The sequence below is a fragment of the Crocodylus siamensis genome, chromosome 3 (genome assembly GCF_052110815.1).
Source record: "Crocodylus siamensis isolate JL-2025a chromosome 3, ASM5211081v1, whole genome shotgun sequence".
NCBI classification, from domain to species: Eukaryota; Metazoa; Chordata; order Crocodylia; family Crocodylidae; genus Crocodylus; species Crocodylus siamensis.
The window spans coordinates 27,182,670-27,208,696 of record NC_143397.1 but is presented as its reverse complement, the minus strand read 5'-3'; the positions used below and the strand labels follow the sequence as shown (position 1 = coordinate 27,208,696).

The window sequence follows — 26,027 nt, the reverse complement described above, 5'->3', positions numbered from 1 at the left end:
GGACTGTGAGCAGGAGATAGACTCCTACTGCCAGGCCCTTCTCCCCCAGGAGCTGCAGGGTCGACCACGGTCTCCCTCCAGGACTAAGGAGGACTCTGGGACCTCCCGCTCTGCCCAGTCAGGGGCATGCACCAAGGTGGTCAAGGGCCTTAAGGCCCGCCGCACCAAGGCCCCTCCCTCGCCGGAGCTTAGCAACAGGTTTGCCCCTCTTGCAGCCCCAGCAGGGCCTGCTCAGTTGCCAGCTCCCGCAGGCAACCCAGGCTCAACCACAGCTACTGCCCCCGCTCTCCCCAAGACAAAGCGAAAGGTGTTTATTGTGGGAGACTCCATCCTGTGGGGGACTGAGGGGGCAATTTGTCGCCCTGACCCCTTAGCCCGGGAAGTCTGCTGCTTCCCGGGGGCCTGCATCCGAGACATTGCGGAGAGGATCCCACAGCTCCTCCGGCCCACAGACCACTACCCCATGCTCCTTATTCACGTGGGCACCAATGACACAGTTCGGAACACCCCCAGCCAGGTCATGAGGCGCCACAGGGATTTGGGAGCGGGGCTTAGGGGTCTGGGAGCTCAGGTGGTGTTTTCGTCGATCCTCCCAGTCTCGGGCTATGGGCTGAGGAGGGAGAGGAGGATCCACGTGGTGAACCAAAGACTGCGGCGCTGGTGTCATCGGGAAGGGTTTGGCCCGCTCTTTGGCGAGAGAGGCAGCGAGCTGCTGGGAAGAGATGGCCTCCACCTCTGCCCGCTGGGGAGGAGGCTCTTCTCAGCCAGGCTGGCTGACCTGCTCCACCAGACTTTAAACTAAGCCCGCTGGGGGATGGGGGGACTACTGCCACTTCTGGCCTGCTGACCAACCCTTGCAAAGCCAGCAGACCAAGGCACTTAAGGGAGCCCACCCCTGCCCCAGCCCTGGGGCAATCTGGGCAAGGCAAGAGCCCCAAAGGGCACACTTGCCTGCCTGTACACTAATGCCAGGAGCCTGGGCAACAAGCAGGAGGACCTCATCCTCCTGCTCAGTGCAAAGAATTATGATGTCATTGGGATAACGGAGACCTGGTGGGACTCCACCCATGACTGGACCACAGGTATAGAGGGCTATACCCTATACAGGAGGGATCGTGTTGACAAAAGGGACGGGGGTGTAGCTCTGTGTGAAGGAAAGCTACATGTCCCTGCAAGCTGATGTTGGCGACCAGCATGGACAGCTAGAGACCCTCTGGGTAAAAATTTGTGGGGAATACAGCACGGGACACAACGGTGGGAGTCTACTACAGACCTCCCACTCAAAGTCCTGAGCTTGACCAGGAGCTTGCCCGGGAACTGACTGAGGCCGCTTGCTCCAGGACCTTGGTTGTCATGGGTGACTTCAATTACCCGGACATCTCGTGGGAGGATCACTCAGCAAAATCCAAGCGGTCGCAAAGCTTTCTCTCATGCGTGGATGACCTCTACCTGACTCAAGAAATCTATGGGCCAACGAGAGGCAAAGCGCTGCTCAACCTGATACTGGCTACGGGGGACGACCTAATCGGCGACCTAGTGATCGATGGGAAGCTGGGTGACAGGGACCACGAGCTGATCACCTTCACCGTCCACCGTAAAGCTGGCAAGTCAGTCAGCAACACAGAAGTTCTTGACTTCAGAAAAGCGGACTTTGACAAGCTCAAGAGGCTTGTCATTCAGGCCCTTAGGGACCGTGACCCCAGGGAGAGGGGAGTTCAAGAAGAGTGGTTGCTTCTCAAGGAAGCGATCCTCAGTGCACAAGCTAAATATATAACAACACAGAGGAAAGGCAGCAAGAAGGCACAGCAGCCCTCCTCGCTCTCCAGGGACCTAGTGGACCTCCTGCAGCTAAAAAGGAAAGCCTACAAAGGATGGAGGACGGGATTCACCTCCAAGGAGGATTATTCTGCACTGGTCCGGTCCTGCAGGGAGCAAACCAGGAAAGCCAAGGCTGCAACTGAACTCCAACTAGCTTCAAACATCAAGGACAACAAAAATTCCTTTTTCAGATATGTGGGGAGCCAGAGGAAAAGCAAGGGCAACATTGGACCCCTGCTGAACCAGATGGGGCAACTGACAACTGACGCCCAGGAAAAAGCCAACCTATTAAATAGGTACTTTGCGTCAGTCTTTCATTAGTCCCATGGGATGCCCATGCCTGCTGTGGGACAGGGAGATCCGGGTGATGGGGATCCCCTACCCTCCATCAATGCTGACCTCATGAAGGAACACCTTGAGAAGCTGGATACCTTCAAGTCAGCCAGCCCTGACAATCTCCACCCCAGGATACTCAAGGAGCTGGCAAGCGTCATAGCCCAGCCCCTGGCACGGATCTTTGAAAACTCCTGGCGCTCTGGTGTAGTGCCCGAAGACTGGAAGAAGGCCAATGTGGTGCCGATCTTCAAGAAAGGGAGGAGAGTGGATCCGGCTAACTACAGGCCCATTAGCCTGACTTCTATCCTGGGGAAGATCTTAGAAAAGTTTATTAAGGAGGCCATCCTTGATGGACTGGCCCAGGCTAACATCCTAAGGGATAGCCAGCACGGGTTTGTTGCGGGTAGGTCTTGTTTGACCAATCTCATTTCCTTCTATGACCAGGTGACCTATCACCTGGACGAGGGAGAAGAGATTGATGTCATATATCTTGACTTCAGAAAAGCCTTTGATCTGGTATCCCATGATCACCTCTTGGCCAAACTGCCCAGTTGTGGCCTTGGCTCCACCACGATCCGCTGGCTGGGAAATTGGCTCCGTGGTCGGACCCAGAGGGTTGTGATTGATGGCAGTCACTCATCATGGTGCCCTGTGACCAGTGGGGTCCCTCAAGGCTCTGTCCTTGGACCCATACTGTTCAACATCTTCATTAATGATGTGGACACTGGAGTCAGGAGTGGACTGGCCAAGTTCGCTGATGACATCAAACTTAGGGGCAAAGCATCCACGCCAGAAATTAGGCGGGTGATCCAGGCTGACCTGGACAAGCTCAGCAAATGGGCAGACGAGAACCTCATGGTGTTTAACACCGAAAAATGCAAGGTTCTCCACTGCAGCATCCTTATAGGCTCGGCCGTGCTACGTTGGATAGCACTACAGAAGAAAGAGACTTAGGGGTCATCATTGACCACAAGATGAACATGAGCCTGCAATGCGATGCTGCGGCTAATAAAGCGACCAAAACGCTGGCTTGCATCCATAGATGCTTCTCGAGCAAATCCCGGGACATCATTCTCCCCTTGTACTCGGCCTTGGTGAGGCCGCAGCTGGAGTACTGCGTCCAGTTTTGGGCTCCACAATTCAAAAAGGATGTGGAGAAGCTTGAGAGAGTCCAGAGGAGAGCCACGCGCATGATCAGAGGTCAGGAAAACAGACCTTACGATGACAGGCTGAGAGCCATGGGGCTCTTTAGCCTGGAAAAGTGCAGGCTCAGGGGTGATCTGATGGCCACCTATAAGTTTATCAGGGGTGACCACCAGGATCTGGGGGAACGTTTGTTCACCAGAGCGCCCCAAGGGATGACGAGGTCGAACGGTCACAAACTCCTGCAAGACCGTTTCAGGCTGGACATAAGGAAGAATTTCTTTACTGTCCGAGCCCCCACGGTCTGGAACAGTCTGCCAGCGGAGGTGGCTCAGGCACCTACATTGAACACCTTCAAGCGTAAATTGGATGCTTATCTTGCTGGGATCCTATGACCCCAGCTGACTTCCTGCCCTTTGCGCAGTGGGCTGGACTTGATGATCTCCCGAGGTCCCTTCCAGCCCTGATGTCTATGAAGTCTATGAAAATATAGACCCTATTTCAGCCTGGCTTCCCTCTAGTAGCAGGACACTTGATGACAAAATGTAAAAAAAGATGGCATACAATTATGCATTTTCTCAGAAGAGTTCCAGCCACCTGTTAAACTTTTCCAAGACTCATCGGGTGGAATTAAACTGAACAGTAATTATATAGAAGTCTCGTCCTGCAGCAATATACCAGTATTGGAAAGCTATGCTAGTTAATGTTTCTGTTGAGCATTATTAGCTGTCTGAATTAAAGACGTATTTTAACCCTTTTCTGTATTCATTCCAGTAATATTTGAGCATGTTGTGGGGGTAGGGGCGGGAAGAGTTTTAAAAAACCCATAGACATTTTCCCATCTGTCGGCAGTGGGAGTATATATCATGGAACATGTACATCAGAGAAATAGGTTTTACATTTTTGTATATAAAGCCTAATCTGCCCATCAAATCATTTTCATGACTGTGGCTCAGCTGCTGAGAGAGTGACTTCCCACATGACTCCTACTTTTGTGGTGGACTCTTCTACTATGTCAGTGGAATATGATTGTCATTATTTGTACTCATCCATATTAGTATATGTGGTATGGAAACACCTGAGATGGCGATCTCCAACTGAGGTTGTCTTTCAGTAACTTGCAACAGTTGCATGAAGAGAAAGTTGAGACAGAATTGTTGAACTAGTTTGTTCCTGGTTTTGCCACTCACTGGTCTTTCCAAAATTACTGTACTAGTAGGCATATCCCTTCACCAGCCTGACCCTATGAATTGGGGGTATTGTAGATTCCGTATTTTTTGCAGGGTTGGATTCCTTACCAGTGCTGCCTCTCACCCCAAGGTGATGGTTTGTGAACTGAAGGTATACAGCATAGCAGCAAACAGATATGATATGACTGCTAATGTGTTTCAGCTGAGTGGGGTGTACAGTGCCCTTTGAATGAAAAGGTGCAGCAGACAGTAGCACACCTCATCTTTCACTTGGCAGTCTGCTGTGAATTAACTGGGTTCTGGGTCATGCAGATGTAGAAATTCTGGGACCTGCTTATTTATTTGCTTTTGTAGTGTACCTTGAGATAGGGAATGAAAAGTACCAGATTGCTTTGAAAATGCACATTTTTTAAAATTAATTGTTTGTTTTAAAGGCAGTCTGAGTTTTAAACTCAAATTAAAAAGTAAATGGCTCTTATTCACCTCTCTTTATGTCGCTTTCCCCCCCTTAAATTGATTCACAGCCAGAATGCTATGAAATCCTTTCAAGGGTGTCATGGGGTGCTGCATAATGTTAGTACTGCTAGGCCTTCAAATATAATTCACAAGATTAAAGCCAGAGAGTCCCAGTAGGAATCTATAGTGTTAGAATCATTTTGACCTGCTGTGGCTTCTCTGAGTTCTTTGCAGTAGAATTGCTCTAATAATTTTCTGTAGTCAAAAAAAAAAAAAAAAAGTGAAGTTAGAGCTGGCACTTTCCAAAGGGTGCTTTGAGTCTAAAACAGGTTGAGAACTACTGTTCTGGTGGAAGGATGCTGTCAACAAGCCTGTTATAATTCTTTGTGAACTGCTTGAGATTTTTATTGTCTTTGACTAACTTGCATTTAAATCTTTTTTTCTTTAGGTCCTAATGTCCCTGCATGAAATGTTTCCAGCGGTACATGCAGCAGAAATGGCTGTCCAGAGAAATTCCCGTTCTTGGGAGGCATGGCAGACGTTGGGGCGTGCTCAGCTTGGATTAGGAGAAATAGTATTGGTAAGAAAACAGCCCTTATCTGAGAACTGAAACAGCAAATCATATATTCAGAATCCTGGATAGTAGAATGAAAGGATCAACATGTCAGAGTAATTTAATTTCCTCATAAAACCAAAATATAAATAAAGGATACAATTATTGTTCTTTCTCTCCAGTGATCTCTTTCACTTTTTTAATAAGTTCTTCTTTTGTGGTTTTATTGCTGGGTTGTTGAAGACCTGGCTAGGTCAAAGCCAGCTGTGTCATGCTCTTGTTTATGTAAGGGCTTTGTCCATTAGCATAATTTGCACTGATGTAAGTGCATAAATGTAGACTTGTAGCTGAATGTGGTACCGTTGTGGAGTTTATCATGGTCTGGAGCTGGAGTGAGTTGTACCTGTTCATGGTTTACTTTAGCACAGTTTGTATACACTAGTTATTAGTACCCCTGCAGCTCCATCAATGGCTAATACAGCAGCATAAATTAGGCTATTTTCTTCTCTCCAAGAAGTGCATGTATTCAGCAAATTTGTATAAAAGCAAGGTTGAGATGTCCTCTCCATTAGAAGGTATAATTTTGGGGGAGGGAACAGGGGAACCGGTATTGTAGCTCTCTGTTATACTGACTTTGACAATGGTAAGTACATTTTATATTGAGTTTGAGATGTAGGTATGTGTGCTCAGGAATAAGTATAATAGATGTTTTGTTTTGATTTAATTTTATATATCGTGTGTGTGTGTGTTGATTTGTTTTCTTAATGGCTAATTGTTTTATTTTATACACTTTTAAACCTGAGAAATGAGTAGAATTACACTCTGTACTTTTACTCAACTGCACCCAGACACACCTTTATTTGTTAGCAGCTCAGGAGTAGGTCTCAAGAAAGCATTTAGAGGAAAGATTGGTGATGATCTAATCTGGTTCAGGGAGGCATTCCATGCATAACAGTTATCATGGAAATAGTAAATAAATGAGCAGAGAAAGCCCATTGGAGCAAAGTGCAGAATTTCCGAGCGCTGTGCATCAGGATAAAATTATAAAGGCAAAACTATCCCAAGGAAAAACTCTTATCATTCAGTAGACTTAATGAGCTGGGGAGTACATGTGAAACAGTAGGAGTGATTGATTAAAACCTGTCTCAAATATCATTCAAATCATCTATCCTACAATGAAAAATGATGTGGGATACCCAATGTTTACAATATCAGTGCCACGTATATTTGTATATCTTTGTACATAGTTATCTAGCAGAGGACTACTAAGTAGAACTACTGATGAAAAACAAAATTAATGGAAACAAAAGATCATGAGTAAAGCAATTGATAAAATAAATAAGTTAACATTCTGACATTTTCTAATATGAGTAGTTATACAACTGATAAATATCACAACAGAACATTTAGAGGAATTTCACCATGCTCTTGGAAAAACAAAAGCTAGAACGATTGGGTTGATATTTCTCAAGCTATTCTTAAGAAATCTTTATCAACTTCTTGAGGTTTATTGGATCATTCCAGGATGGGTCCTTTTGTAAACTCAAATCAAAGCCTATGCTTTATTTGAAAAGAAATTGTATAAATAATAAACGGTTAAAGATCAAAAAGCTATTTTAAAGAGATTTTAAATGAAATATCAGATGATGAAATTAAGACAGCAGAAAACAGTACACTTCACTTGCAGCTTATTTAAAAGCCATAAGGCTGCTGTGCTAAGATGTGGCCAGCAATAACATTTTTGAGTTTTCTGGTGCTAATAATTCTTTATTTACATTTCCTAGTTAATCAATATGCGGTTTTCAATAGACTGAAAAGTTCTAACTTTCAGATAGAATTGGGGCTTTGTGTAAATGTCAGATAGACTCTACTTTTTATCTTTTAAATTTAGGGGTTGACTAAAGAAGGCTGAAAGGTTGATTAGTAGGGCTGAGTGAAACTTTGGTGGCTGTTTGATTTCAGAGGTGTTTCAGCACCCAAAACACCGAATCCGAAACAAAACGGAAGGCTCCAAAACGAAATGAAACCATCTGAAACATTTTGGAGTCTTGGAGCTGGGCTTGCAGGGAAATAGAAACTAAGAAGGGGAAGAGGGGCAGAAGGACTGCTCTGATATTGATATCTGTAGCTGGCCAGTGTCTATGATCTGTACCTGAGGCCCTTCCAATCCCAGTGCTCTGGGGGAGGGACAGCAGCCTGCTGTCATCCCACACATAGATCTGGGAGCCTGTGCCACCCAGGAGGAGTCTGGCACAGCCCCGCAACCCGCCTGGGGGGCGCAGGCCCACAGATCTGCATGCTGGATGACAGGATGCTGCTGCTGCTGGCTGGAGCCAGTGCCAGCATGAGTCTTCCTGGTGCTCAGTGTGGGCTGCACCAAGCACCGGTCTCAGCTGGCAGCTGCAGCCAAGTGTCATCCCACATGCAGATCTGGGGGGCCATGCCCCCTGGGAGGAGTCTGGCACAGCCTTCCTGGGCAGTGCAGGCCCCTAGATGTGCTTGTGGGATGACAGCATGCTGCTGCTGCAGGCTGAGGCCGGGGCCAGCACCAGCACCAATCTTCCCAGCGCTCGGCGCAGGCTGTACTGAGCACCAGTCCCAGCTGGCAGCAGCAGCCTGCTGTCATCCTGCACACAGATCCGGGGACCCAGATCTGGCACAGCCCCACAGCCTTCCCGGGGAGGAGTATGGCACAGCCCTCCCAGGGGATGTGGCCCCTGCATCTGTGTGCGGGATGACAGCAGGCTGCTGCTGCCAGCTGGGACCGGTGCTCAGTACAGCCTGGGAGCCTTAACTATACACACCAGCTAATAACTAAACTCTATCCACTAGTCTGCTCATATTATTAATTTCTGTTCTGTCTTCTGGTTATGATTTTAAAAAATCAAGTAAAAATTTAGAATAAAACATAAAATGAGAATAGTCCCTTTTCACAAGCAGTTTTCTTTACCACATTCCTATAACTCCAGTCCTCCTTGCACCCTAGCTCTATGTCTCATCTCATGACCTGCACCTTGGCTGGAATTTTTGTTGTTGTTCTTAATGTACTGTCTCCTTCATATGTTTGCATTATAAGCCCCACTTCCCTTTAAACAAGTCTATTTTGTGTGAATTGTCACAGATTTGGGATTTTACCAAAGATGATATTTTCCCCATGTAATGAAAACAATGCATTTTAGGAAAAGCAGCTGGGTGTGAGAGAAGCTAGCTTTTTTACTTTTTGAAAAAACATCTGGTTGATTGCTTTCTTTTAGGAAAGCCAAGCCAAATATGTTTTCTTAATCTGCTAAGTAACTGACATATTTTAGGAAGATTCAGTGTTTTTTGCCTGTAGTGTTTTCATTTATTTATTTATTTTTGCTAAAGACTTTAAACTTGGCCTGTAATCTCACTTTTGGACTATGAAATTTGTAGTTTTACAAATACTTTGTTGTTCAACACTGGTGAATTAACGACTGTGCTCCAATTTGAGTTTAATTAATATTGTAAATCTGTAGCAGAATTTAATCGGGCAAGGCTTTCTCATTTCTTAAGCTCCTGAGCACAACTAGTAGGGTATGCAGACTTAGAGCTTGCAGTTTTTATAGAGTCTCTGCTGGTGTTTTACATGGTTAATGTACTACTAGTTTAGAGACTCAGATATTCCTATTTTGTAAACAAAAAAAAGGATCAGAGTAAATTGTATATAACAAAATAAGCTTCTGGACAGAACTTTACTACACCATAAAGTTGCGGCTGCGCAATTTAAGAAGGAGATCCTAAATTTAATTTATATTAATAGATATTAGGGGCCAGAAGGGCCCTAACATGATCATCAGGTCCAGCCCCCCTGAGCTTGGCCAGGAAAGATGAGTGTCCAGATGCGCTTTGAAAATTTCCAGAATAGGTAATTGTACCACCTCTGGGGGAAATTTGTTCCAGACCCTAGACACTTGTACCACACAAGATTTTTCTTATGTCCATTCTAAAGCGATCTTCTAGGTGTTTATGACCATTATTCCTTGTCTTCCTCTGGGCAACCTCAGTGAACAGTTGTTCCTGAAGGCCCTGATGTGCGCCCCTTAGATACTTGTAAACTGCCACCAAGTCCCTTTTAAGTCTTCTCTTCTTCAGGTTGAACAGTCCCAAGGCATTCAGCCTCTCCTTGTATTGCCTGCTCTCCAGACCTCTGATCATATGCGTACCCTTCTTTGGACTCTCTCAAGCTTCTCCACATCCTTCTTGAAGTGCGGTACTCCAGTTGTGACCTCACCAAAGCAGAGTAGAGTGAGTGGATGACATCCTTTGTCTCGCTTAAGATGCATCAGTACATGCGTGCCAGCATCTTATTTGCTTTCCTGGCTGTGGCATCGCATTAGTGGCTCATGTTCATTCTGTGGTCTGTTACAATCCCTAGGTCCCTTTCAGCTGTGGCACTAGCAAATGCAGCATTGCCGAGCCTGTAAGTGTTGTTGCGGAATGTTTTTCCCCAGATAGAGAGCACCTTACGTTTCTTGGTGTTAAACATCATCAGGTTTTGATCCACCAACTTGCAAGCCTGTCCAGGTCAGCCTGTATCCCCAGACTATTCTCCAGTGTGACCATGCTCCCCCATAATTTGGTGTCATCCAAGAACTTTGCCAGTATGCTTTTAACACCTGAATCCAAATAATTAATGAATAAGTTGAAAAGCAGCAGTCCATGTACTGAACCCTGAGGGATGCCACTGGTCACCATGCGCCATCTTGACTTAGTTCTGTCTATTAATACCCTCTGGGTCCTGCCTTGGAGCCAGTTTCCTATCCCCTGGACTGTTAAGTTGTTGGGGCCACAGTTCCCCAATGTTACCATGATGATGTCGTGGGAGACCAAGTCAAAGGCCTTTTTTGAAATTCAAGCATATCACCTCATCTCCCTTATCCAGGTGGTGTGTTACCTCATCACAGAAGGAAATGAGGTTGTTCAAGCATGACCTACCCACAAAGAAGCCATGTTGGCTATCTTTTACAATGCTACTTTTAGTTAACCTATCACTAATGTATTCTTTGATAATTTTTTCCAGGATTTTTCCAGGGATTGAGGTCAAACTGACTGGCCTGTAATTCCCTGGGTCCTCTTTCCTTCCTTCCTTTCTTAAAGATAGGCACCACATCGGCCCTCCAGTCTTCTGGAACCTCTCCTGAACACCATGAGTTCTCAAATAGCTTTACCATTGGTTGTGTAATGACATCAGCCATTTCTTTCAGCATTCTCAGGTGTAGTTCATCCTGTCCTGCTGCTTTGTAGATATCCAGCCTCTCCAGATGCTCCCTCCTGATATCTTCGTCAACTATGGGTGGGTGCACACTCTTACCTTGGCTGGTGGAATATCGATGCAGAGTATTTGTTTTGGAGCTCAGTTTTCTCTTGGCTGTCGGTTATCAGCTGTCCCATTTTGTTTAGCAGGGGTTCTACGTTTCCCTTATTTTTTCCTCCAACTTTCTACATATCTAAAGAAGGACTTTTTATTGACGAAGCCTACCACCATCTTGCTTTGTAAACTTTATCCATCAGTGTTAATTATTTTGCCCACCATTTGGGTTGAACTCTGTGGGCCTGCCAGGCCTCGAATATCCGATCGCATGCTGCTCAGGCCCGGATGTTCGGTGATGTTCATCTATCCATCCCCGATGTTCCACCAAGTGGGTGTCTCCCTCCAGTGTAGTCTTTACGCAATCTCATCTGCCACAACTTTGGATCTTGTACCAGTGGTGGGTATCCAACCACTGGGGTTCTCTCAACTACGGGATGGCTGTCTGATGATCTTCTGTGAGGCTCCACCTCCCCTCTACCTCGCCCTTATACCCAACCTTGACGGGTCGCTGCTGTCCTCCCAGCCAGGTTCCCGACTGTTGAGCCTCTGATTTCCTTTTCCGGCAGGGGTGGTCCTCCCTGCTTACCGCCGGAGTATTCTGCAGTAACCTAACCAGTCTACGAGGCCACCGCCTTTCCCAAAAGCTAGCAACCCACCCAGAGGCTTAAATAACCATCAGGCTCCCCGAGCTCTGACTCTCAGACCCTCCTAAAGTGGGAAACACAAAATGCAAACAAAAACAAAACTACGGATACAGTTTGAGGGACCCAACTGTCCCCTATTTCTGGCTCCCTTGGCCTGGCCACTAACAACCCGCCCTTGACACTATGGGCCTCTGTCAGGCCCTGTATGTCGTCGATGTATTGTGTGTACTCCACCACCATTCCTCTCCTTCGTCACCCTGCCTTGGGCTTCTTTGGGCCACCTGCGGTCCTCCACTGGGTGTCTGTCCTCCCATCACCCACACTAACGACGCTATGCCACCAAGGGCCCTACTTTGCAGCCTCTCGCACTGCCCTTGCCTCCCATCTCTCGCCTAGTGTGCCTCTTCGGCTTCCCCAGTGCCCTCAATGGTCCTACCTGGTTTGATACTGTAGATTGCATCGGCCCATTCAGTCCCCTTGCTGCAGCGACTGGCGTCAGGGTCTCTCTGTGCCCCTGTGTACTTTTCCCTGGGTTCCTGGTCCCAAGGAGCCGCCTCCAGCACTTGACTCTTCTCGCTGCAGCAAGTAGTCTCTGGCTTGCAGCGTGCTCTGATAAGCTCTTCCCTGTGAGGGGAAGCAGCTTCCAGCTCCTTTCACTCCCACAGGAGCTGTGGAGCGACACCTCCTGCTGGTGCTCCTGCCAGCGTTGATTTCCCCCCCCCCCCCCCCCCCCCACTCGCTTGCCAGTGGCTCCTTTTATCTCCGCCAGCTGGCTCCTGCAGCTGACATCATCAGTCGGCCGCAATTGTATAAAAACGCAGCTAACGAGCCACGTGGGTCCGTCTCCAGCTCCTTTGCCACGGATCCTGCTGCAGGTAAGACGTTTTCCTTTTCTTTTACTTTTGTTTTAGCCCGAGGGTTCCTGCCCCTGGGGCTCCCCTCTGGCTCTTTGGGGTCTTCCCCTCTGTTCCTCCCTGTGATACTCTGCCATTATGAACGTCTTAAACTCTAGACATCCTTGCTGTGTACTTCAGGGAATATGTTAAAAGATGCGCATTAGTCATGAACTTTTTTAGGTCTGTAAGAAAATTATCGAAATATAGTGAGCTTTAGATGGTCCTTGTTACCAATATATACATGCAAAACACAGAATTGAAGTCTGGTCTGAACTTTTACAATGCCTAGTGGAAAAAACTGTGTCAAGACCCAGGGTTTCACATCAGGGCCAGCTCTTATACTGCAGTATATTACTGTAACTAATCATGGATCCTAAAAGGATTCCAGATAGAGTAACCTAATTTGAGTAAATAGAAATGCAAAGATGTAATAATAGGAGGAAATGCCAAAATAGTAAGTGTCCAACTATAATCTTTGTGGAACATCAGAATGTTTAATTTTTCCACTCTAAAGCAGCAGAGATCAAGCAGCTACCTAGAGAAGCTGAGGATCTCTATCCCTGGATATTTTCAAGAGCTGGCTGAACAAACACTTGGCTGGAATGGTTTAGTCAAGGATGAACCTGTCTTGAGCAGCGGGCTGGACTAGGCAACCTTGTGAGGTCCCTTCCAACACTACTTCCTTATGATCCTCTTGTCTCTGATGTTATCAGCCATGCTGCTGCCATCATGATGGAATGAAGCATATCTCAGAACTGGTTTTGATAGTGTTGTACAGAATTATAACATTATATTTAATCACACTGTACTAAAATTCTTTCCTTCTAAGGAAAGATTATTTTATTGTCAGTAAAGCTGCTTTGAGCACAGTAGTGGAATAAGTTAGAATTAGAAGTGGTTGTGTCTTTCACATTATAGCTGTAGAGACGGTCAAAAAGTCTGAGGCTGATTGAATTCAATCTTTACAGGTTAGTCATTGATGCCTACACAGTCAGATGGGTGGTAAATTGGCTTGATGGTCACCCCCAGAGAATGGTGGTGGACAGGTGGTTTTCAACCTGTAGGGATGTGGGCAGTGGAGTTCCCCAGGGCTCGGTCCTCAGGCCTGTGCTATTTAACATCTTTATCAGTGATTTGGAGGTGGGCGCGGAAAGCACCCTGCCCAAATTTGCTGATGAGACAAAGATGTGGGGAGAAGGGGGCACACTGGAGGGGGAGGGTCAGAATCCAGCTAGATCTAGGCGGGTTACAGAGGTGGGAGGATGAGAATAGGATGGAATTCAATGCAGACGCGTGCAAGGTGCTGCATCTAGGGAGAAGGAACCTGCAACATACCTGTAGGCTGGGGAACACCCTTCTCAACAACACAGTGGCAGAAAGGGATCTTGGAGTAATTATTGACTTCAGGATGGACTTGAGCCACCAATGCAAGGAAGCGGTCAGTAAGGCTTACTACACCTTGTCATGCATCTACAGATGCATCACAAACAGGTCCAGGGAGGTGATCCTTCCCCTCTTTGTGGTATTGGTCAGGCTGCATTTGGAGTACTGTGTCCAGTTCTGGGCACTGCACTTCAAGAGGGCTGTGGTTTAACCTTAAGAGGGTCCAGAGGAGGGCCACATGCATGGTCAGGAGCCAGCAGGTGATGCCCTACAAAAATAGACTAACGGGCCTGAATCTATTCAGCCTACACAAGAGAATAGGATGGAGGACTGAGAGGGGATCTGGCAGCTGTCTATTAACTCACCGGGGGAACCAACAGAAAATAGGTGAGGTTCTGTTCCCCTGGGCACCACCTGGGATTACAGGGAATAATGGCCATAAATTGATTGAGAGCAGGTTCAAGCTTGATATCAGGAGGCATTAATTTACGGTTAAGGCTGCTGGGCTCTGGAATGGGCTCCCAAGGGAGGTGGTGCTCTTCCCTGCCTTGGGGATCTTCAAGAGGAGGTTGGATAGATATCTGGCTAGGGTATTATGATCCCAGCAGTCATTCCTGCCCAGGGCAGGGGGTCGGACTTGATCTGTTCAGGTCCCTTCTGACCCTGGAAACCATGAATTCAATCTTTGCAGGTTAGTCTAAGCTGCGTAGATTGAACCAATAAGCAAATGAACAGACATTCACTTTTGATTCTGGATCTGCAGCCCCATGCCTGCAGTGGCCCAGGCCAGAAGCTGAGAGGCACTATAGCATGCCTCCCTACTTGACCAGAGCAGACAGCTTGGGCCAAGGCTTATCCCACCCACCACGAGAGTGTGGGGTTTGTTGGGGGGCGCAAAGCATCGTGGGATACTGGGGGCTGTGAGTTAACTGATTTAGGTTTCAGTCAGTTTATTGAACTTGTCCCAGATCCCCTCTAGATTCAAGTTAAGTCTGATACTACATCCATCCAGGTGTATCTTAAACTGCTTTCCAAATGGCTGAAACCAGTTTATGTGGACTGAATTTCTGTTGTGTTACGGATTTGAACCAGTTTCCAATCACTTATACCAGTTTATGTATAAGTACTGTCCCTAACTTCTATATTCATACGCATATTAAAATACCACTACACCAGTCTTCAGAAGTCAGAATTTGTTTTATTTAGTCATTGAGCTGTTCTTTTATTCAGCTTTTTGTGTTTTTTGTTGCAGCTTACGATGATCAAGTTGATCAAGTTTCCAGTACTGATAGAAGGAGGATAATGTTGGATAATTTCCCATAATACCTCTGACTTTGCATGCATGCTTTTCTGGTTTCATGTAAGACAGTCCAAGGCAACTCCTCAGAAAGGAGTGAAAAAATAGCATGTAAGTGCAAAACAATATAAATAAGAAGGATCTGGAGATGAGAAAAAAGAAATGACCACAAATATGCATGGAGCAAGAATATAGATATATTATTTTTTAATTTTTTTTTTTCATTTTTTAAAACAATTCGTAAAGGTGTTGCAAGTATGAGTGGTCATCCATCACAGGAATATACAGGAGGCTCCAAAGAAAAGAAAATGTAAACTTTGGATTTAAAGGCATTAGTTCAAGACCTAAGACCACTGTCAAGGGAGATTTTTCCAAGTCAGATCTTATTTTGCTAACAGTGAAAACTTTTCCATCAGAAAACTGTCTCTTGGTAAATTCGGTTCCCATCATTGCAGATGTAATAGTTGAAAATTACAACTAAGAAAAACATACACTTGGCTGGCTTTTCTCTTTGGCAGCATTCACTATAAAATGGCAAATAAATTTGTTAGATAATATAACACCTGGCAATCTTTATACCCAAGAAAGAATTACAATAAGAATTCAGTGAAGAAATGCTGACACTTTGGAGCAGAAAGAACCAAGGAAATGTGAGTCAGTCTTTAAATTCAGGAAAGTGTTCCTTCTTTGTCAATCCAATAGCTCACAAATTTGGAGCTAAATAATAAGTTGGTACAAAGTAAATACTTTTCAAACTGTTTTTCAGAGTATTATAGCTGCTGCTGATGCAGTCAGAAATTAAACTTTTATTTTTGATAGCTTATCTTGTAACTTACTTGAATGTGGTGGTTAGGGGAACTAAATGCTGGTTATTTTCAAAAAAGTTTGTAGAACACATTTAAGTCGGACATAATGCAAACTGCTTCAAAAAACCTTTACCAATGCACCTCACTCCTAGACTGCTATAAAATCATAACATAGGTAGGTTTAAACTCATCTGAACGGCTTTAGTTTTGGTGGTAATATCCTGCTGCATTTGGTTTGGGGCAGCAGTCTACATTGATTTAAAAATAGATGTTTACTGAGAAAAAGAATAAAAGTTAGTGTGGGCATGTCTACATATGCAGTTAATGTGAAGCAATAAACTCAGAGCTTATTGCCCCCAGGCGTGTCATTTGAATGTGCACCCGGGATCACAGCATGTTGAGCCAGGTCAGGGCAGCCCCGCCTGGCAGGGGGCCCTGGGAGTCAGCCTACCAGTGCAGAGCTGCTCTGCCCCAGCTCAGAATGTGGAGTGTTCCAGTTCAGGGCTAGCTGTTAGGCAGCCTCTGCACGAAAGCACCCTTGTGCCCCAGCCAGCTGGGGCAGCATCTACACATACACTGCTGTGGAGCTGAAAGCAAGCAGAAATGCAAGAAACACAAGTACTATCCTGCTGCAGAGTTAATTAGCTTACTAATAGAGGCACACATATAGATGCACAATGTTTACTGCGGAGCTAATTAGCCTACTCTGCAGTGTCTTCTGTAGACGCGCCCTGTTTTATCTTTAGGACAGGTTGTTCAAAATTAGAGAAGGAAATCCTTGGCGGGACTAGGTGATCTCTTGAGGTACCTTCCAGCCTTACTAATCTATGAATTTCTTTATGAATAACAAATATTTTGCCAACTTTGGGTTTGAGTCATAGATTGCTTCAATTTTTCATGTTTTTAGTTCCTGGTCTTGATAGACCTTGATATACAATAAAACATTTCTATTAGGAAAGTGAAATATGATTCTGTATAACAGTGCTGCTTTTTATGAGGTTCTTTGATTTTAGGGACAAATCTGAACAGTCCAGTTTTTTGCACTTGGTTAAGTCACTTAAACTTTTTTATCCTAATATAATCACATAATGCAAGTGCTAGGTTTTAATCACAGGTTTTCAAAGAAGAATTGCTATATACTATGCTAAAATTAAGTATCAAAGCTACTTCTTGTTGCACTGAATGAGCCATTATTAACAATATAACTTCTGTCTACCAGTAAAACTTGATTTGATTATAATTGTTTTTTTACAGTTCAGTAAATGTGAATGATCTTTTTTTTTACAATTTTTTAAATGACAAGTCCCTCTGCTGAAGATTTTAAAATCAAATAGGATGCTTTTTGTTTTTATTTTGCACTTCATGAGAAGTTGCAGTTGAAGACATTTCATAATCACAATTTCATATGGCTTCTGACTCAAAGCTGGTTAAAATCAGTAAAATAACAGTTTTGCAACAAGTAAACTGTTCTTTTCCATGTGTTTTGAACTTTGGGAAGTTCACATGCTTCAGAAATGGCAGAATGCCTCCCAGATAGGAAGGTTTTCCCCAAACATGTCACATGTTTCCGTGTGGCTTTTTGGTGCTTTTATCTAATAGCTGATTAAATCAAATTAGATAAACTGCCAAAAAGGCCCACTGAAGTGTGCAAGCTATACAGATGCTGGGGAGCCGAGCCAAACTGTCATGATGCCTCTTCAGGGCATGTGTTGCGCACAGTGTGAGGGCCTGCCAAGCTGAAAGTAAGGCACTGCTTTGGTTTCCCCATGTCTGTCTCAGGCTGGCCTGGAGGTTTGGTTTCTTTTCTAATTTCTGTGATTAGAATTTTTTGACCCTTTTTATTTAATGACAACTTCTCTGGTCATTTTTAGGCAATCCGAAGTTTTCAGGTAGCATTGCACATCTATCCAATGAATCCTGAAGTGTGGAAAGAGGACCTTTCCTGGGCCAGAAAGCTCCGTGAGCAACAGAAGAAAGCAGCAAACCCTGAAGCAACACAAGCAATGGCAAAAGAAACGGCTACTACACAAGAATCTATCCCAGATTATGACTTTGAAAGTGATGAGATTGTGGCGGTTTGTGCTGCTATAGCTGAGAAGGAAAAACCCATGTCCGAAACTAAAACAGTGGTCATCGTGTCTGCTTCAGGCACAGTGGAGACTATAACTGAAGAAGAGAAATGCGCTACAGCCCTCGATGATAGCATTTTTATCAAAGCCCGATAGTGTAGCATAACCTTTTGCCAGTATTGCTTTGAAATGTAATGTTATTTATCAAGCGTTTGAATGTCTTTTTAGCAGCAGAGCAGACTTGTAAAACAGAAGAGACAGGAGTTGCTAAAGCAGTTTTTTCAGGGAAAAAGTGTTTTTATGTAGATATGAAAAAAAGCAACCGATAAGCAAAGATCCAGTTTCTCATTCCCTCCATACTTCTGGAGAAGGAAGCTAGTTGTTCTTAAAACTCCTTTTTTTTTTTTTTTTTTTTTTTAAAGATTGCATTAAAATAATTTGAAACTACTAACTACATTATATCAACTCTGAGTTTATCCAACTTTATTGCATAATTATCATGTATAAATTATGTCTGTTTTTTTTACCTGTGCTTATTTATCTGTTACTTAAAAAGAAACCACAAAGGGAAATTTAATGAAAATATTACTTTGCAATCCTTAATTATTAATATTAATTAGCAGTCAGTTCAATAATGAATTTTATTTGGTGAAGTCTTTATTTTCATTAGTGTAGGGATTTCATGAAAAAGCTACAGATGATTGTGAATAGTCTTTGTTAACCCTGAGATTTTATTTCAAGTCCTGTGGGGTCAAGGGAATGTTTCATATTGTTTCAAGGGGCTTGAAACCAGTGTGTATCGTATGAGTTGTACTAAATCACACTATGTTCAGACACTTTTAAACATTAACCTAAATCTACTGGAGAAAGGATGCAAATACAAATACAAATGAAATTCACCTTCTGTTGACTTGTCCATTACTACTGATACTTGACTTCTGCATTATATACAGCACAGTAAAATATTGGGAGCACAATGAGGAAAGTCTTACGAATGTAACACTGAGATGAACTATGAGATTCTTCACTTTTAATTTTCTTAATGCAAGACTAAGACTTTCTTTGAGTTTTTGGTGCTATTAGGAGTGCACCGATAAGATTTTTTTGGCTGATACTGATGGCCAGTTATTAGCCAGCCATATCAGCCAATTACCGTTCTGGTTGCTGATATGCAGCCCGGCAGCTTGGAAAGTAGCATCCAGCCAGTAAGTCTGTGGGGGGAAGGGGTATGGGGAAAAGAAGGGACATGGGGCGGGGGGGAGCAGATTGAGGGTCCCTGTGGTGAAGGAGAGAGTGGGCCAGGGGTAGGCAGTGGTGGGGTGGGGCACAGGGTAGAGCTGTGGGCAGCTTGTCTAGGGACAGCTCCCAGCTGCTGTGCATATCCCTGTGGGAGACATGTGCCCCCTAGATTTGTGCATGGGCTTCCTGCTGCAGGCTTGGGGCCAGGGGCTTCACTGGCCTCTTCCCAGTGGGGTGCTAAGCTACATCTGCACTCGGAGAAGACGGGACAGGTTGGGCGGTGCTGGGAGGGTAGCTATGAGGCGGACTATGGCCACCCCAAAATTTGCTGCACAGCCCCCATAGTACCCTTCCTAGTGCTGCTGCTAACCACTGCCTACACTGCCCACCTAACCACCACCTACCCTGAGTGCAGCCCTTGTCCTCACGTCCACAGCAAGCAGCCTGTACTCGCCCCATGCACAAATCCAGGTGGCACATGCCCCCAGTGCCTCTCCTGGGGGTGCGCACAGCAGTGGGGGATGCACCCTCCCCTGGACAAGCCACCCATAGCTCTCTCCTGTGCTCTGCCTCGGCCTGCCCCAAGTGGGCAACACCTGCCCCAGCCCCGCCTTCTGCACCACAGGGGATCTTATCTCCAACTCCTCCTCCCAGACTTACTGGCCAGACACTGCTTGACAGACTGCCAGGCTGCATTACTGGTTGTGCGCATGCATTGGTGATATTATCTGCCCAAAAAAAGCCGATAGCTGATAGTGTCAATTTTCCTTTTATCAGGGCAAATATGATGTGGACTGATAAATAGATGCACCTCTAAATCAGGGTGGACAAAATATGGCCTGTGGGCTGGATTTGACCCACAAGGCCATTCTATCCAGCCCATAGAAAATTAATATTTATCTGCCCTTGGTTCCTGTCAAAAATGACAGGAATCAAGAGCAGTAGGACCCAGGGGAAGCCCTGGCAGGCTCCTGCAACAGCAGGGCCTGTTTGGCCCTGCCCCCCCCCCAACCCCAGGTGAGCTTCTGGCCTGCAACCACATGGCTGCCCCAGTGCTGGAACTGCAGGTAAGGGGAAGGGCAGGGGATGACCTTGGGCAGGGAAGGAGCCTGGGGAAAAGCAGCCCTGTTCCCACCCCCTGCCTGAAGCCCCATGTTGCAGCCACTCACAGCTTGCCTGGGGCTGCCTGTGCCTGCTCCGGGTAGCCCTGTGTAGGCTGAGCAGCTTCAGTGCGGGGCATCAGGCACGGGGTGAGGGAGGGGCCACTTCCCTCTGCCCCCCACGTTCAGCTTTTCCCCAGGCTCCTTCCCTGCTCCTTCCTGGCGTGAAGTTATCAGCCCCTCCCCTGCCCCACAGTCAGTGCTCCCTGCTGCAGCCCATGCGGGGCTGTCTGGAGCAGGCACAGGCAGCCCCAGGCAGGCTGCAAGCGGCTGCAGCATGGGGCTACTTCCCCATCCCCCTGCTCAGGGCGAGCTTCTAACCTGGCCCCCTGCCAGCCTGGGCCCCACTCCAGCTCCGGGCTCGCCCGTCAGGGCCGTGCTGCAGCAGCAGCTGCAGTCCCCGGTCTTGCCACACCGGGCTGTTTGCCACCACCGCCTTTGGGCTCCCCAGTGTGCAAGCTCCAGGCGGACAGCAACAGCAAACACTGCTCAGCATGGTAAGCAGGGGGACCGCAGCTCCTGCCACAGCACAGTCCCAACAGGTGAGCCCAGAGCCGGTGTGGAGCCCAGGCTGGGAGTAGGGGTAGGTTACAAGCTGCTGCTGAGCGTGGGGGTGGTACAGGGGGAAAAGTGGCCCCTCACTCGCCCTGTGGCTGGTGACCTGCCTTGCAGCCTGCATGAGGCTGCCTGTGTCTGCTCCAGACAGCCCCATGTGGGCTGCAAACACCTGTAGCAGGGAGTGCTGGCCACGGGGTGAGTGAGGGGCCACTTTTCCCCACTCTCTGCCCCTCGCCAGTACCGTGGGGTTGGGGGGCACTGGGAGTGAGCAGGTGCAGGAGCCAGTGGGAGCATGGGGCCTGCACCAGTGTGACAGGGCCAGTGCTGGCGGGGCCCAGAGCAGGGTGGCAGAAACGCAGGTCCTAGCCAGCCGGGACTCTATGGAGCCAGGCCAGCTTCCCCCTCTCCCTACTGGTACAGCCCAGCCCAGCTCCACAGACCCCTGCCAGCCTGTGCCCTGCTTTGGGCCACACCAGTGCTGGCCCTGGGACATTGGTCCCAAGATGATGACCAGGGGGCAGGGCACCTGTCAAGGGATGGGGCTACCCATGCAGCCCTCAACAGCTTGCCAAGACTGGGTAAGCAGCCCTCTGCCTGAAATAATTGCCTGCCCCTGCTCTAAATGATACGTCCTTTGACCCAAGAAAAAACAACTGTTTTGTAGTTAGTGGGGTGTTATTCAGGATAGAATTGAGTGGGTCTATCTCTTGATTTCTAGTTGAGATTGTCACCAACTTCAGTAGGGACAGAATTTTGAGCAGTTCCTAAAGGGAGGGAAAAACAACAAAGCTTCAATTCACTGAAGCTGACTTGGATATCTGTGATATATACAGTTGCAATCAGGTGGCTAATTGTCCAACTAGAAGCTACTTTTAGGAACTTGGTCTACCACAGAGTTCCCTGACCTTATATTAGAATACAGCTTTAGAGAGCAAACTTTAAAAAAAAAATTAATCTGATTTAGAGCCAGATAAAGTTTTTCAAAACTCACTTGTCACATTTGTCATTTTATATTTTTGTTTGTGTTTTAAATGTGTACTTCTAAAAGCATTTTGAAGTACGTAACATACAATGGAAAGATTCATTGACTCAATTTATGGTTGAGCCCCCTGAGTGCCTCAGAGAATGTTTTATAATCTACAGAAAACTACTGGTCTCTCCACTCCTTTCAAAGATAATAGCAAATGCTGTTGTTTGGTATCTGTCTTTACTGAATTTTCATTATTTTTTAGATGATAAACTGCTTCATATTTTCATTGTCTTTTAAATATTGGAATTATAATGAAACTGAGTTGCTACAATAAATTTTAAAAATGCATCTCGTCCCACAAAAATCAAAAGTCTTCATTTTCATTCAATCATTAATTCAGAAATGTTATTAATTCACAATGTACCTCCTACTTATTGGGAAGGTTCTAATGTACAGAGTAGTCCAGGAGTGGGAGTATAATCTTTCCCTTCTCTGATTGGAAAACAGATAAATCTATTTGTAATTTGAAAAATAAATCTTCTCCAGGCCTTGTAAGCATATGTTTCTGCAGCATTTTGGTAGCCACCTTCTGAACCTCTCAGATTTTATAATAGAACTGCTAGCATATCTACTTTAACTGAAAGCTTGTTCTGGGAGTAAACTTTTAAAATCTTACTGATATGTCTATCATTGACTTTTTGGTGTGGCAGAGCCCTAAAATGTTCCAGTTTACCAAAAAGAAAACTATTTTTATTTAAAATTATAATAAAACAACGTATAGACAGTCATGCTGCATGAAAATAATTTTCTTATCTCTGAGCCCTAAGAAGATCACTTTACACAAGGGTAGGTCTCTTCCAGCTACAGGGAAGTGCTTGAAGATGTACTACTTGAAGATATATCCAAGAAGCTGTCGTTCTGCATTGAGGAAGTATGTTTGTTATATCTCATTTAGATGGAGTCAGACTAATGACCTTGTACCTCCTGCCCTATTTCTGCATTCTCTGCTTAAGTCATTGTGTAATCTGTTTATTCAAGGATGGAGAGGCTTGGCCTCCTACTCCAGATTTGCTCCCATCGAAATCAGTTATAAATTTCCCATTGATTAGAGTAGTGCATGGTCTGACTCATAAGAGGATGAACCTGTGTTGGACAGATTACTGACCCTGATTTGAGAGATCATCATTTTCATGGTAATGGTCTTTCCTGTTGATGAGAATAGGTTATTACTTCTAGATGAGCAATATGGTTTTATGAGAGAACATCTAATACTTTTTTTTTGTCATCAGTGTTTATTCCCAACTTCAGTAATGTGCCAACTGGCAATATCCACTTTATTCTAATTTTGTATAGTGTGCTATTATTGCATATGTAGGTCTCACTTGTTTAATTATCTCCATATTGTAAATAAAGTGTTGGCTTCCTTACCAGTCACTAGTGACTCTTTCTTGTGCTGAGTTAGAAAGGTATGCCATTGATTTTGTTTGTTTGTTTTTTAGTGTTATTTACTGTTACTTTGTTTCTGAATATATTTATACTACATTGTTGTAAACTTCTTTAAAATGCAGTCCTTGTAAGGAAAATAGTTACTGAAAAAAAAATATTGCCAATTCTTTAAAAAGGTCGAACTTCTAGCCAAAGCAAGATCTTTAGCACCCAAAAGGGGGAAAGCATTTGAATTAGAAAGTAGGAGTGTGCGAAGTGGCTTGTATTCGATTTGGATTCAGATTCAGCCTTAATTGGGGACAGTGATTGGATTCGTTGATTTGAATCACTGTCCCTGATTTGATTTGGCCAAATCCAAATCTGAAGATTTGATGCTGATTTGGAGAATCAGCAGTTTGGCCACAGACACAGTTTTAAATGTTTTTTCTACATACCTCAAGGTACCAGGCGTGGCTCGTGAATGCTCCAGTGCTGGGGTGGCTAGAGCGTCCCACAGTAGCGGGGGGGGCCATGTGCTCCCTGGCAGACCTGGAAGTGGGCGGAAGTACTTCTGGTCCACTTTCAGGTCTGCTAGCAAGCAAGCTGGAAAGCCCTCTGCACTCCTGTGGGACGCTCCATCCGCCCCAGCAATACAGCATTGATGAGCCGCCTGGTACCTTGAGGTATGTAGAAAAAACATTTAAAGCTGTGTCTATGTCCAAATTTTTCCAAATCTCTCCAAATTGATTCAGAGGATTCTGATTAGATTCAGAGAGATTAGAGGGTCTCCTGATTTGATTTGGATTTGGTGATTCGGCCACTATATCGCGTCAAATCTCTGCCAAATCGTATCGGAGACCAAAGCTTTGCACAGCCCTACTATAAAGGGGAATATCTGTGAAATCCACGTATGCTTGAACATTTGGAAAGTATTTCCTCAAGGCTGTATAAGTAGCAATAGGAACAAACTTCAAAAGTTTCCAGTTCTGAAGGTTCTAAAATTATTTTGTATTTAATATTTTCACTGGTCTGGTCCTGCAAACCAGGAAAGCCAAGGCTGCAACTGAACTCCAAATAGCTTCGAGCATCAAGGACAATAAAAAGTCCTTTTTCAGATATGTGGGGAGCCAGAGGAAAGGCAAGGGCAACATTGGACCCCTGCTGAACCAGATGGGGCAACTGACACCCAGGAAAAAGCAACCTATTAAATGGGTACTTTTGGGATGCCCGTGCCTGCTACAGGACAGGGAGGTCTGGGTGAGGGAGATCCCCTGCCCTCCATTAATGCTGACCTTGTGAAGGAACACCTTGAGAAGCTGGATACCTTCAAGTCAGCCGGCCCTGACAGTCTGCACCCCAGGGTACTCAAGGAGCTGGCGAGCATCATCGCCCAGCCCCTGGCACAGATTTTTGAGAACTTCTGGCGCTCTCGTGAAGTCCCTGAAGACTGGAAGAAGGCCAATGTGGTGCCTGTCTTCAAGAAAGGGAGGAAAGTGGATCCAGCTAAATATGGTCTGGCAAAGGGATTCTGGGTGAACTGTTTGGGGCCCCATTTCATGATGTTTGCCTGACCTCTATCCCGGGGAAGATCTTAGAAAAGTTTATTAAGGAGGCCATCCTTGATGGACTGGCCCAGGCTAACATCCTAAGGGATAGCCAGCACGGGTTTGTTGCGGGTAGGTCTTGCTTGACCAATCTCATTTCCTTCTACGACCAGGTGACCTATCATCTGGACAAGGGGGAAGAGATTTGTCGTATATCTTGACTTCAAAAAAGCCTTTAAACTAATATCCCATGATCACCTCTTGGTGAAACTGACCAATTGTGGCCTTGGGTCCACCACAATCCCCTGGCTGGAAAATTGGCTCCGTGGTCAGACCCAGAGGGTAGTAATTGATGGAAGTTGCTCATCATGGTGCCCTGTGACCATTGGGGTCCCCCAAGGCTCTGTCCTTGGACCCATATTGTTCAACATCTTCATTAATGATGTGGACAATGGAGTCAGGAGCAGACTGGCCAAGTTTGCTGATGACACCAAACTTCAGGGCAAAGCATCCATGCCAGAAGACAGGCAGGTGATCCAGGCTGACTTGGACAGGCTCAGCAAATGGGCGGTCAAAAACCTGATGCTGTTTAACACTGAAAAATGCAAGGTTCTCCACCTTGAGAAGAAAAGCCTGCAGCATCCTTATAGGCTTGGCAGTGCTACGCTGGCTAGCACTACAGAAGGAAGAGACTTAGGGGTCATCATTGACCACAAGATGAACATGAGCCTCCAATGCGATGCTGCGGTAGTAAGTAAAGCGACTAAAATGCTGGCTTGCATCCATAGATGCTTCTCAAGCAAATTCTGGGATGTCATTCTCCCCTTGTACTCGGCCTTGGTGAGGCCGCAGCTGGAGTACTGCATCCAATTTTGAGCTCCACAATTCAAAAAGGATGTGGAGAAGCTTGAGAGAGTCCAGAGAAGAGCCACGCGCATGATCAGAGGTCAAGAAAACAGACCTTACGATGACAGGCTGAGAGCCATGGTACTCTTTAGCCTGGAACAGCGCAGGCTCAGGGGTGATCTGATGGCCACTTATAAGTTTATCAGGGGTGACCACCAGGATCTGGGGGAACGTTTGTTCACCAGAGCACCCCAAGGGATGACAAGGTCGAACGGTCACAAACTCCTGCAAGACCGTTTCAGGCTGGACATAAGGAAGAATTTCTTTACTGTCCAATCCCCCAAGGTCTGGAACAGTCTGCC

The 26,027-nt window shown here is 45.7% G+C and overlaps 1 protein-coding gene across 2 annotated transcripts in view; it reads left to right on the top strand.

Moving 5' to 3' along the window:
* TTC33 (tetratricopeptide repeat domain 33) overlaps window positions 1-19,150 on the top strand; it is a 79,736-nt gene extending 60,586 nt beyond the window's left edge. For both annotated transcript variants that reach the window (XM_090037989.1, XM_090037990.1), the window contains exons 4-5: window positions 5,392-5,523; window positions 17,726-19,150. In XM_090037989.1, the coding sequence (XP_089894115.1) occupies window positions 5,392-5,523; window positions 17,726-18,079 (486 nt within the window). In that variant the 3' untranslated portion in view covers window positions 18,080-19,150. The remainder of the gene's footprint in view (window positions 1-5,391; window positions 5,524-17,725) is intronic.
* The last annotated feature ends 6,877 nt before the right edge of the window (window positions 19,151-26,027 follow it).